The sequence below is a fragment of the Fringilla coelebs genome (genome assembly GCF_963513975.1).
Source record: "Fringilla coelebs genome assembly, chromosome: 3".
Lineage (NCBI taxonomy): Eukaryota > Metazoa > Chordata > Aves > Passeriformes > Fringillidae > Fringilla > Fringilla coelebs.
This window is the reverse complement of record NC_140030.1, coordinates 75,308,334-75,322,719: the sequence shown is the minus strand read 5'-3', so window position 1 is coordinate 75,322,719 and position 14,386 is coordinate 75,308,334. Positions and strand designations below refer to the sequence as shown.

Below are 14,386 nucleotides of genomic sequence, written 5' to 3'. Positions count from 1 at the left end.
TGTGCAACCTGCTATACGTAGATTACACGGACAAACTGCCCCAAACCGCACCAAAAATCATTGTCAGAGTTGTGAAGGGACCTGCAAAATTCCTCTCAGTCCCTGGGCAGTCTAAATGGGACAGACCAGAACCATTTTCCTCCTCCGCAGCGATAGACTGTCACCCTGCCAGTGCCTCTCTTCAGTGTGCCTGTGACTTACACATGGCCCTTGGCTGCTGAAGAGGCAGAGGGGCTGTCTGCTGCAATTCACCAGAAATCCCTCTGAGCTCAGACTGGCTGCAGGATGCACAGTTCCGTTATCTGAATGTTGCAATGGCCACAGCAGTCCATTAAATAAACATGCCCCACAGCTCCACTGCCATACCCAGGTTCTCCTGATCTTCCTCTTCACAAAGTCATAGAATCATTTAGGTTGGAAACGATCTCTTGAGATCAGCAAGTCCAACAATTAACCCAGCACTGCCCAGTCCATCACAAAACCAAAGTGCCTTATTTACATGTCTCTTAAATGCCTCCAGGGATGGTGACTTCACCATTTCCTTGGGCAGTCTGTGCAGTGATTTACAACTTACAGAGTTTTTTGGTGTGCTGTTAAGTCCACCCAGAATTTCCTGTGGTAAAAAGAGCATTTGCCACCCCAGTCCCTGTCTCCTCTGAGACACTGTATTTTGCATGAATACAGACTCCTCTCTGTTCCTCTCTGGGAGAGCCCATGAACCTCCTGCAGCTCTTTCCGTGCAAGCAATGATGTATTTTCTTTAGGAAAATAATTTTGACTTGAATTCAACTAAAATGTACTTATAAACACTCTCTATTACAGAATTAAGGGAAGATCTCAGCTACTAGTCCTTAGAATTTGACTAATATGTCATGATGCTACTTTCCTATTTCTCTCTTTAGATGTCTGGTGAAGAAGACCAACTCAAACAGCCACCATAATGTGCAGGTAACTTAACTGAAAATGTAACATGAGCTCTACTGTACCTTGGCCCAGAAGAGCTGAGACACACAAGGGTTATCCACTGCCTTTCAGAAGAGGAAGAAACTGAGCCATAAAGCAAATAGACTTTTTTCTGTGCACTGGACACCCAGGGACTGCTCAGAAACTCGTCTGTGTCAAACAGTGTATGAAAGAATTTCAGAGTAAAATGGGCTCAGCACAGTCAATAGTGTCCTTTGTTCTGACAGGGGATTTGTTTGTTCTTTAGCTATCACATCCTTTGTGTGACTAACTGAAAGGAAAAGGTGCATTTTCTTTCCTCAGTGGGATTTAGGGTAATAACATCATGATATGTTAAAATGAGTCAAGCTCCTATAAAGGACAATACTGTACACTTTCTCTATTAAGGAAGAAAGGAGCAGGACAGAATATTTTCAAAATCCCAATTAATGCATCTGTCCAGTTTTTACAAGTCCTTCTACAAGTCTTCTGCATGGAAAAAATCATCTAATTCTCCTTTACTAATGGGTTTTCAATGGATTTAAGCTTGCCAGAGCAGACTAATGAGTATAAAAGAGAGTATCAATAAAATTCTGTGTGGGTAAAGCCTTGCTGAAATTGGCACAGCAACTAAATAGGCAGCATATATATTTGCTTGCTGCCTTTTTGTGAAGGTATTTGCATGCTTGCTACAGTGTAAATTTCTTCTTCTGGACCTAGTTATGCCATCAGCAGATGTTGGAGCCTTCAGCTGCTTGATACCACCCACCAGCTGGGACTTAGAGCCCTTACAGCCCTGCCAAAGAAGCAGTACATGTGAGCATTCCCTAATCCACTCCCAGTGAACCAGCCCTGCTAATACACATTGCCTTTTCCAGCACTGAAATTAACCTGAATGGCTGGGCATGAGAAGAATGGAGAATGGCTGTGTTTCCTCACATGGAGCTCTCCATCACTCCAACTGTGAGATTGGAAAAAGGTAAGAGGTGGGAAGAGACAGTTTAACTGCCTTTGCTGTCTGGAAAATGAACAGCCTAAAAGAAAAGGTAAGGGAAAAGCGGGAGAGTGAGGAAAAGGACAGAAAAGAAGCATGAGTTACACTGATGGGAAGAGCAGTGACATAAGCCTGAGGAGAAAGGATGAGGCTCTGGCCAGGCTGTGCTCAAGCCAGCAGCAAGGAAACTGCTCTGTTGGGTCTGTCTGTGCTGGGGACAAAGGACCTTGTGCATCTTTAATGACCAAACAATTAAATGATCTTTTAATCTGCCTTGTCTTCAACTGCCCCAAGTGACCTTTCCTGGCAGCTGAAACAGAGATACCTGAGTGTGAACCGTGGCAGCTGAGCTGCTGGGACAGCCCCAATCTGCTGCTCCAGCTGCAGCAACACAAAGTCCAGCAGAAGGCAAGGCAGACACCCGGACAATGTCACACCTTGTACAGCCACACCTGAGGCTGCCAGTGCATTTAAGCAGTGGGATGATATAAAGCTCCTTTTGACCAGCACTAGGGAACTTTGAATAGCTTTGTGAAAAAGCATGGAGGAGGAAGAGAGTTTTATATGCTTTATAAAACTGCTTTTCCCCCCTGTTATATACAGTTTTTTCTATAGTCTGTTTGGAGAGTAAGCATTTAAGAACAGATTCATTACACAGTATGATGTGATGTGATAGTCTCTTTCCTTTTCTGGGTAGGGAGGGATGAGCAAAAGGAGAATTAATTTTGTGTCCCTTTGCACATTGTATCTACGTTGTGATGTATTTGAAAATTCAGGGCACCACTAGTTGAACTGACTATAGATGGGATTTGCTTCTCTTCTGAAAAAAGGAGGTGTGACAACACACAGATTTTAACCTGACAGTTTCATCTACAATACTAATTCCAATGAAAGTGTCACAGAGAGAGAGAGTTCTGCAGTTCTGTGCTGCTGGAAAATGTACAGGTTTCCATTTCAATAATATTTCCTTCTAAAAATAAGGTCTATTCATGCCAAGCATCTGTTTTAATTTGGTTCCTTTTTTGATGTCAAATAACTCAAGCCGGATGAAAATCACTGCAGAAAGGCTAATATTATTTAAAAGAACATGGTATAATTTTAAATTTAAGAGGTCTCCAAGGAGAACTTTTCCAAGCCTAATAGTTTCTGAGGGACTATTTGCTGTGCTATTAGTTTTGATTAGCTTCAGAAATTCATTCTCTTTATCCATGCTTAAATCTTTCAGGAAAATAGTAACTAAGAAAAATGACTATTAAGAAGAAACAGGCCTAATTAGCAATACTTTTCTGAAATAAGGACTGCCCATCTGATCAAGCTGTGCAGGTGGGACATTAAACATTTCTGCACATGGAGCATGCCCACTTGCTGACTTAGCACGCCAAAGCTGTCAGCTGGAACTGTTAATTAACAGCTCTTGTTAATTAGCACTTATAGGGTAGCACACGTTTTCTAAGCAGAACAGAAACATTAACAAATTTATTTCAATAGCACCCATGAAACAGAAAAGCTCATTTTAGGGAGAACTCTTCAGTTCTGTAAGCAGAATGGATTGGTGGGAAAGGCTCTGTGCTGTGTTTCAGTCTGCTCTGCTCAGCACAGCCTTGGATCAGACTGATGAGTTTTCAGACCATAAAATAACTGCAGTGCTGCTCTCACCTTCTACAGAAAGCTTCAGAGATGGAAACCAGTGAATCATATTCAGAACTTATAAAGGGGAAAAATTATTACATCAGTATGGAAGACAAATGCAAGAAACATCGTTTGAATGGCCCCAAAAGAGAAACAGAGGCACAAAGGACTGAATTCTGTCCAAAATACTTTAGGTATTTGGCAAGCAAATTAGTGAAGAGAAACATGATATTATTAAGCTGTAGAAAAACTGCTGCCTGATCCTAGGTCTCAGAAAAGATGTAGTTAGCAGAGGGAAATACCATATTCTCACATTCTTCAGAGGTTTGGCCATGCCAAGGAGAGACACTGAGAGCTTTGTGATGAAACGGGAAGGAGGCTGCAGAAATCCTTAAACCAGATATGCACAACCATTACACATTTAAGATTTGTTTCAAAGCTGAGACTAAAAGGTGGCCTGCACACATTTCTGTATTTCTACCTGTCCTCTCTGATTATTTTGTTAAGAATTTAAGCAATGCTTCTACCCCATTAATCCCAAAAGTCAGCAAAGGCTCTTGCTGCTAGAAACAAGCTGGCTACTTGTAGAAATGCTCAAACCACTCCTGCCTCGCTGCCCTCCCTTCTCCCACGTCCTTCCAGCAGAGCCCAGCACTCTGTACTGGCCTAGCCCTTCTGAAGCTGTAGCTGCAGCTATTCAAGCAGTGTCTCCTTGGAGAACTGACTTATTTCCATGGGGAGACTATCTGGCAGAAAGCACAGAATCACAGAATATGCTGTGTTGGAAGGGACCCATCAGGATCATTGAGTCCAGCTCCTATCTGAACATTCTCAAAACAACAGAAAAATGAGACCCAATGAAGTTTTGCAGGAATTCTGGAAAACCCAAATCTTAAAAAATGAGGACACCATTATGTTGCCTCCTCTTATGGAGAGTGTATGGAACGACCTTGGTCCAGAGTGGAAGTCGGGCCCTTTGATTAAGTTTTTGAAAAGGGAAAATCAAGAAAGCCATCAAAAATACTCTCACAGATCAGATGTAAGATCCTCATAGACAACAACAATCTATCATCCTTTGCTGCTTCCTCCATTTTACTTAAATCATTTTCCATCACATCTAGAGGACGCCCTCCATGCTGTCTGCAATCACTCACAGTATGGCAACTAGCCTTTATTAGGGCTATTAAAGCTGGTTTCTTCGCAGAGCACTCTAGAAAACAGCCCTCCCTATGCCAATTCAAGGAAGGGCAAAGATTTGTGCTTAAATCTGCTCTAAAGCCTGTATCTCCTAAATGGCAGCCTACAGGCTACCAAATTTGCTGCCCCGCTGCCAAAAGCTTGAGTATGCTTCAGACACTCAAAGCCATCTTTGACCTGAGTGTCTGGGCCACGTTATCTCCTGATGCCCAGCTTTATAAACCAAATTTAATGGGAAAACCTGGCAAGTGTTTTCTATAGTTGATCAAGGTAAGAAGGGGTCTTGTACCTCTGACCCTGCATTTTGTAAGGCTACATTTCCACTACCATGACAAATCCAACTGCTTGGCATGTGAATGGGAAGACATCTCGGTCATTTCCTTGAAGAGTTTGCTTTACCAACTGCTCTCACAATCAGACTTTTTTTCCCTTGTAACTCCCTTTTTTAGCTTCAAGACATTCTGTCTTCCCTTGCTGTCTTTAGCAGCCAAATGGTTGTCATCCATCATTTATATCACCTTAGAGATATTTATAGATTTTGATCGCATCCCACTGAGCCCTTGTCTGTCTTACATCACACGTATTTGTAGCTCTCTTGATAGAGCTTGCCTTCCAATTCTTGCATATTTTCTGCTATAGATTTTCTCTAATTTATTTATAATCTATCTTAAACCATAGATATCAAAAGAGCACATGATCTCACAGGGTTTAGTGTTCCTACTCAGGTACTACAAGAAAAACTCATTTATATGCAAGCATGTTAATAAGATAGAAATCTATAGGTCTGCATATGAATTGTATTAATAAAACTGTAGTAACAGCAACATATTTATGAAATACTTGTCTGATGCTGGTGTTCAAATATTTTTATTTACATCCTATGAATTATTTGAGAACAGTGAATAGCTGTATTACATATTCAGGGAAGGAAAGCAAATAGTAATGAAAAATTTTGGCCAGACTGCAGTCAGAATCACTTTCTCAATAAAATATTGGAAAATATCTGTAAGTATCATTAGTATGATCTTGCAGAGGCAAAAATATATGCTTTTCAAAAATAATTTGATAAGCCATCTTGAGGAAGAGCAAGGACAGTTAGAGGCTTCTGGAAGTGCTAAGTTGGCACTCATGTCCCATCACTTGACTAGCTGACTAACGAGGTCCTTTTACATGACATTATATTCTTCCTGATGCCATCCTTTCCCCAGGTGTGAGATGTGATAGAGGCCTACTCTAACCCATACAAACCTGGCTGTGACAGCCAGCCAGCAAAGTCAAGGGGGGTCTGCATTGCTAGGGACTGAGCAAGAACTGAGACAGCACCTCAGCAGCTGATCCATGCCCATGCAGCCCATCCTCTCTCTGGCAGAATCCTGACAGTGCTCTGCTCCAGCAGCAGGTAACTTCTGCTAAATTTAAGAGGGATGCATTACCAGTGGCTCTGACCTGGAGATTGGTGCACATACCCTGGGGCCTCACCTCTGTACCATGCTCTGGTACAAGCTGGCAGAGTCAGGGCCAAGAAATCTGAGGTCATCTAGCAAACTTTCCATTGACCTTCCTATTTAAATACTGATATATTTATCCTTTTTCTGCCAGACACTAAGTACCTCCCAAACAGACAAAAATAGATACAAAGCCTTCCCTGAAATTTCCACTGTCTGTTTCACTTAGTTACTTTTTATGGTTAAGGAGAGACAATTTTAAGCAAATCTCTCTAGATCTACAGACTCCTTAACTTTCAAGGAGATTTAATGATGCTTGGATTGATTTTCTTTTTTTCCTACTCTTATTTCACTAAGTAAGATTCCTATTTTCTTTATTGCATTCAGCATTAAACACCTGTCCTAACCGTAGTACAGGCTAAGGAGAAAATGCAAATACCTCCTGCCTTCAGATCAGTGTGCAGTTTTATCTACTCACACCAGCCACCTAGAAACAACCAAACTAAGATCATGAACATCAATGGAAGTGGAAAATCAACTTTAAGGAAATTATGAAAAAACTCGAATTTAAATGGGTTTTGGTGACTATGTCACTTACTGTCATTAGCAAATAAAGAGCCATATAGCACCAGTTTGATTACACAGGCCTGCTAATACTAGCTCTCCTGAGTTATTGATTTCTATTTATTGATAGCATGCTGACCCCACTTCTCTGCTGGTATCAAATATTTGTAGCTAATTAAAATGCACCTTCTCTCCAGTCTGTACACACCAAAACAAGCTAGATAGATGGGCTTTCAGTGCTTTGCAGCTGCCAGAATTATAAATAAGCTGTAGGATTCACTTGGACTCTAGCAGAAATGAACTTGTATCCCAGTGGCAGACACAGACTGCGAACTTTGGCTTTGCTCACAACTGTGGAACATCTGGAACCAAACAGTTGGTTAGTACATCACAGAGATAGGAAAAAATCATGAGATTCACATGTATTTAAAGATCCAAATTCCACTGTAATATTGGCATCTGAAAAATTGGACTTGTCAATTGGGACTATCTCTACTGTGTTTTTCTTCTTCAAAGGAGGGAAAAAATGTATATCCTGTTTTTAGGAAATACAACCTAGTTTTCCACCTTCCCTCTAACAGCATGGAGGGACTGAAAACCCACAAGACTTAACCAGCTGGATATTCTGGAGAAAAAGGCAGTTGACATCAAGGTGTTGAATCTGGCATCTCTTGCCCTCTGCAATACTGGGGCAGAACTGGGGGTAGAACTGGCTCAGCAGCAGCAATTTCTACTTGGCTATTATTCACCAGTAATCTCTGTTGGGGGTCAGGAGTCAATCTGAATAGACAAACCTTTAAAAACAGGGAGATGAAATGAAGTCCTTTTCTAACTTCCTTAATCTGGCATCAGTAAGAAGCACATCCAAAAATCCAGCTTGAAAGCTTCACTAGTGCTCCAAGCTTGAAAGCTGTGCAATAGTTTTAAGACAAGAAAAACATTTGGAATATGCTAATTGCATCACATCTCTGGAAGGTTTTGAAAAATCTGATTCACCAAGTATTCTGAACTCCAAACAAGAGCTCTTAATCTGTTTAGGCTTCCATTTTAAACTCTCTTCCACCCACAGAAACCCCTACCAGCTCCTCTAGCATAATTCTTTTACTTAATTAACTTATTTTCTATAGATACCGATGTGACTTAATACTTTGATCTTATTTTCCTTTGCTTCTGACCTCATCATTACATTTATATCCATGTGAAGTTTGTAACTGCAACTCAAAGTGCCAATTCTCCTTGCTATTAAAAATCATTAGGCCTGCTGTAGTCAAGATGATCAATATTATAGCAGAAGAATCTTAACCACAGTAGAAGTCCATGACAGGAGAAACACTCTTTTCCCCCCCATCTCTCTTCTTTCTAAAAGAAAGAATCCACCTCAGAATATTCTGTGATTCAGAAGAATGGATAAATTCTTACTTGTATTTCAGAGCTTTTTACTTTTTTTCACTTGGGAATGAGATGGAAAAAAGTTGAAAGTAAAATTTTAAAAGCTCCTCAGAGTATGTACGTGCAAGTACAATATGACACACGGACTTGCTAAACCAACACCTACCTGCACTGACCTAGATAGGTGGTTACTAGTTTCAGGGTAGACTCAATTTGCAGGAAATCTGACTGTCTACAGGGTTTTCTCTTGCAGGGTAGTGAAATGCTCTCAGAAGTGGAGCTATGTCTGAATTCTGAAATATTGCACTTGGAAGCCTGAGGGCATGTCTAAAATAGCTTTAGAGTTTATTATTAGCATTTCATTTTTACAGATGACATGGAAGAATAGGGAATAGGTTGCAAGAAAATTCTTTTCTTCATCAGGCTCCGTGATTGGATTTACAGAAGCAGTACAGCTGCCTACAGGTGCAGAGAAGTGTCTGGGGGAAATTCCAAAAGCTCCTCAGTGAGGCACGTGCCTCATCTCAATCAGCTCTGAAAAGAGTGAAATTCCAGATCTGTTCAAATGCTTTTACAACACCAGCAAACACCATCTCTGCACTGCTAGACATCTAATTACCTTTACAAGTTGCCCCACAATTAGCAGCAGATGGCCAGCAAAAGGAAAAGGATGAAGTGGTTAGCATTTTATTAAATATGTTCTGCTTCTGGGTTAGGAAAGGTTTTGCTTTTCTGGCTGTAGCTCTGACTCAAATTTCTCTGGCCAGGTAATCTCCTGTCTCAGTAAGACACCATGGAACAACAGTAAACAAGGAGAGGGGCAGGCTCCATGGAAGGATTATTTATTTACACAGTGACATGGTGTGTGTCTTCCTGCAGTGATGCCACCACGTAATTTCCTTAACTCCTTCCCTATCTCCAGCCTCCCCTGAGGCAGACAGAATGATGTTCTCTGAGGTGTTGGCAGTTCCTCTGAAAGAGGGAACTTTTAATGAGGTGTTGCAAGGCAAATGGGGCTGCTGCCTATCACACAAACGATCTCTGCAGACACTTTTCCCTCTGAATGTTACGTACTAGAGAACACAGAGAAAATTATACTTACTAACAGAAATGAAAAGAGCCTAATTACAGTGATTTTTAAAGAGACAGTTAAAGGATGCATGTCAAAAGGGACTGATATATAATTATGATAATATCAGTTGCAACTCTTGTGCTATCTAATTACTTGAAATGGGTGGCATTGTGCAGTTTTTTTTGAAAGTGAGCTACTCTGACAACTACGTGATATAATGGTATTATGAAATTACAATAAAATTGTAAGAAAAGTAAAATTAATATATTGGTAGGAGTAATAACCAAAGAGGCAGCACTAAATGTGCTGGAAAGACAGAACAAACAGAAACCCACCAACTGTCTCCAACCCCAAATCTGTGCTACACATTTGACTCACACTGTGTCAGAAACTGAGATGCTGCACATGTTGCCTACACTGGCAGTCAAAATGAAGACATATTTACATGACAAGTAAAGAGTTGTAAGAAGTGGAGGAAGAAAGGAGTAAAAAGAGGAAATATTAAAAAAAATGGGATAGTGCATAAACCTAGCAATAACAGTGCTGAACTCTGCTGGAGATTTGAGTGTCTTCATGCCTTGGCTTTGTTCTGGATCCTCTGAGGTACCTCAAACAGGCAGCCTGCTGAGCATGCTGGACCCTGTCAGATTTGGGCACTCAGACATCTTCAAGGGATGAGGTCTTTCTATTTTGGTTTCACACTGGCTGTCTTACACTGATAAATCTGTCCACAATACTTGATATAAATGAAATATTAAAGTTATTACTTAAATTTAGTATACATTTTGTTCATCATGGATGTATTTAAGTTATACAGAACCCACACCTACTATAACATAATGCCATCTGTTGATAAATGACCTGGGCACTGAAAAGCTCTGATTTTTTAAATTCATTAGAAATGAAAATAGTAGCACATTCACATGCAAGCCCACAGATCTACTGGCAAGTCCATGCTCCTAATTGTGGTGTAGCCTAAAAAACTCAACCATTGTTTGAACAGTGACATCAACAGATTGTAGGGTAATAGTGGTTTCCAGATTTTTGTGGCCATCGTGAGGAAACATGAAAAGTTTAATGGATTTTCATGGATACCGCGTTGCCATCAATCTAGAAGTGAAAAATAAGACTGAATAAAATGTTTCATATTATTCTATTGACTGTATGGAGGTTATTTATTTCATGAACTGCAGTTTGGATCAATTCCTTAAGCTCTCATCATTAACAGCAATTTAATAGCAAAGACACAACCTCATTTATTAGCAAAATGTACATCCCTTTTCTAAATTTTTAAAACATTAAGAGTATACTGGCAGTTGGCTAGATCCCCTCATTTAGCGCAAGTTTGGTAAATACTCTTCTCTATGTACTGCAATCTGTTCCCATGAGATGCTACAGAAGTGAAAGGATCTGACCTAACTCCCCTGTCTTTTCAAATTCCATGTTAAAATCTATTCTTGTCCCTTTCTGGTACAAGAACAAAACCATGAAGTACTTGCCTAACAGATGAGTGTTTTCACTGCTAAAGTTTTCCTTAGAGAAAAGTGCATGCTTGAAACTCCTCCTCTGAGCTGTTATCTCACAACCACTTTGCACTGGTCTGGGCTGGCCCCCGCCACGGCTGCAGGCTGTTTATTCAATAGCACTGAATGGAATTGATGACAGTTCTCTGAGCATGGCCTTCCAAAGTAGTTCTGCTGAAATTCTTCCCTAATCCCAGCAGCTCCCTGGCCTCTGGGGCTGAGGTGACTCCATTCTATGCACCAGTGCTTGACCAAATCTGAAATTCACTGACTTGTCTTTAATGCCCAGCTAAATCAATATTTTAAATCTCTGCTGGAGATTTACTTTCGTTCGTTTTGATAGCATTCATTTTGAGTGTGAAGAAGACAAAGGGAAATCTGAGCTCTTCTAGGTGACCATGGTTTTCACTGAAAAATCTCTCTAATTACAAGAAGCTCAGATCTAAGCAACTTGAGAAAGAAGAATAAATCATGTTTCAACTTTGCAATAATTTTATATGTAATTTTTAAAAATTATGATCATTCAGTCTGGGATATGTTACAATCTTATTCAGTTTGCAAGGAGCATGGCTGAAGTGATTAACAGGATTTCCATGCAAGGCAGCAAAGGCTTTTTCCTCTGAGGAATTCTACATGATGGGAGTGTGAAAAATATGGAAGACTTATCATGAAACCTGCCATCTTACAAAACAGAAAAAAATCCCAAGCAACGCCCAGCAACAAGAAATACGCCCACAAAAAATCCAGAAGCAGAGCAGACTCAGCTGCATTTCTGGCATTTACCAGAGGCTTTCTTACCTTCACTGCAAACTCTGTTTCTGTAGCTTTATGAACACATCTCTTGCACACTGAATAGGAGCCAATTCCTATGTCCTCCTTGATCTCGTATCCATCAGTAAAGTGAATGTTGTTCCCGTGTAACTGCTACAGGGGGACAAAAGAAACAAGGTAATCAGGACATGGTATGTAAAAGCGAGGACTAGCCTCATCTTGAAGGAGATCCTTGATCTCCTCTCCTTCACAGAGCTCTCTTGTCCATACATTTTCTAAATCCAGTTAAAAAATTCTGAAGCTCTTTACACAAACAAGTAAATGTGTCTTTTCCCTTTCTACCTTTTTCCAGTCTGTAAGATGGAATTGTCTATGTAGAAGTAGTGGCAAAACTGCTGTGATTTTCCAAACTATTTTTGGAATGCAGAAAATCACTACATATTAGAAATTCATAGGAAACTGTGGGCCCAAATCTCCTGACAAACCCACATATCTTGACAATATAAACTGATTTCTAATTACTGAGGGGCAGATAACAAAATATTAAGTTTCATAGTTTCACTGTGTTCAAGAGAGATACCCCATATATATGGGGAGTGCCTCCAGATAATTGGAAGTCTTGTCTAGTGTATGTTTATCTGCAGTTTCTGTATGAGAGAGAAGTTAATATTTTAAGCCATTAATTCATATGCTCTTTGGAAAATATACCTGGGCAGGTAGACTGGTTCAATGGTGAACCCCAAATCTGAGGCTTTGATGAAAATTCTATCCCAGGACTCAAGAAATGACCAGTACCTCTAAAACTCCCCCAGAATCCTCTGTCTAAAAATGTGGCCTTGCTAGCAAAGTCCACACAGAACCTGCTAAATTTTAAGATGCTCATATGTCAATATTCAATGCATTTTTACAAAGCAAATCACAGGAATATATAAAACATTTCTGAGATGTAATGGCTTGGGTAACATTTCACTTACTGTGCCATAAGAGTATGACACATTCCACTGGAAATAATTAAAACAGAGATGAAAACCTATGAAAACCACAGGCAGGGTCTCCCCTTCTGGAGGCATGTACACTTGTGGCTGTGGGTAGCAGAGGGAGCTTTTTCCTAGTGAGAAAACTGGCTGCACCTTTAAGCAGCCCAGTTCTTTCTCCCTGTTCCCTTCTCATCTGATGTATCAAACCTTTTGTAGCAATTTATTTCTGGTATCAAGTACAACTGGATAGATTTTTTAAGGGGAAAGGCAGCAAATAATCAAGTGTCTGGCATGTTCCCCCATCAAGCACCCCGGTTTAGGTGAGTACATCCAGGCTTTTGTGCAATAGCAGTGGGAGTATGGTGGCCTCTTACACCCAGGAGCCTGGGCTCTGTCTCTGGGAGCCTACAGCAGCAGGTCATCAAAGCCCTTTGCCAGCAGAGACTGGATCATCCAAGACAAAACTGCTGGGAATGAAATGCATTCAGTGAAAAAATTTCATTACCTGCCCTGCATGCACAACTGGAATCCCGTTTCAGGTATTGAGAAGTACTTTTCATTTTAGTTGTGACAAAGTGCAGTTCCTATTTCCTTTGCAAAGGTGGTGAGGAACATTTTATACATAAAAGCCTTTGCAAAAAAGAAATTCTCATTTTCCAACACCTACGTGCTGCATGTAAAACACCTCCTTCCTACACTAGGCAGGTGTGAAATACCAGTGAGAACATTAGGCAGTTTAAACACACACATACGTATGTGCACATCAGATGTGAAATGCAACCAGCATCAGTACCTGCACAATTGGGTGAACAGTGATTTTGTGCACATCTTGCTGTGCAGGCTCCTGCACCAAGTTAGAGGCAACAAAGCTGAACCCTCTGAAAAGATGATGAGCGTTGGCACTTGGAGGAACACCTGGGGAATCTGTAGGAGAAGGAAGAAAACGGCCTCATGAGCTGCACAGAAGAACAGAAAGGACTAGCATGGCACTACAAGAGACAAAGTCACCCCTGGCAGTCAGCAGCAGATCTGATAAACTGGCACACACAGGGGAATATAATTCACCTCCATGCCGAGGCTTTGGTGTGCCTTCTCCATTCCTTTCCTCTGGGTTTGAACAGTGCAGGGCTATTGTTTGCAAGGATCTCTCCTCTTGGATACAGGATTTTTTCACAGGGCATTCTTAGGCAAAGTACTGCCTGTGCCAAGAGTGCACACAAGAGAGAAGGCACAGGGCAGAGAGGCTTGGTGAGAGACAGGAGACTCAGGGTAGGACACCTTGCAGGGCTTATCACAGGTTCTCCAGGGAGTGGAAAAAAGCCACAGGCTGCTTTATCTGTCTTTTGCAGCACAACTTAACTACAGAAATTACAAAGGATGAAGTGGCAAATTGTGTGGGTCAGGAGAATATAGATAATGCATGTAAAAGCACAATACTCCAGTGGCCTTATAAGAATCTTCTGGAGCAGCTTTAGGAGCTGGGACTTACTCCAGGGAAGACAGGGGTTGACTTGTCTTCAGGTAGAAAAAACCAAAAAGGATTGTTTTAACTAACCTTCACGGAGATTTTCTCCCCATCCTTTCCCTGATATGGCAAAAGGAGGGAAGGAATGGCTAAAGTTCAAAGAATCCTGAATTAGGAATTCTGCCTTTGGAAGGCAATGAGCTGAGAGCAGCTCTGTACCTGCACCGCAGCTCAGTGAGAGAAGCAGCATGACGAAGCAAGCAGAGCTCTGCTTCTCTTAAAATTCTGAAGAGCTTTAAAGAGATCTTTCTCCCCAGCGTATATTTTATCCTGGGTATTTTCCTCAGCAAGAAGAATCACTTTGTAAACCATCCCTTGGCAACAGGCTGGGTATTATAAAACCTGTATTACTAAAATT

At 40.9% G+C, this 14,386-nt stretch overlaps 1 protein-coding gene across 2 annotated transcripts in view; it reads right to left on the bottom strand.

The window, feature by feature from the left end:
• The window catches only part of RPS6KA2 (ribosomal protein S6 kinase A2), a 158,591-nt gene that overhangs the window by 18,916 nt on the left and 125,289 nt on the right, over positions 1-14,386 (bottom strand). For both annotated transcript variants that reach the window (XM_084202397.1, XM_084202398.1), the window contains exons 13-14: positions 13,297-13,427; positions 11,554-11,679 (exon numbers count right to left, since the gene is read on the bottom strand). In XM_084202397.1, coding sequence (XP_084058523.1) covers positions 11,554-11,679; positions 13,297-13,427 — 257 coding nt within the window. The remainder of the gene's footprint in view (positions 1-11,553; positions 11,680-13,296; positions 13,428-14,386) is intronic.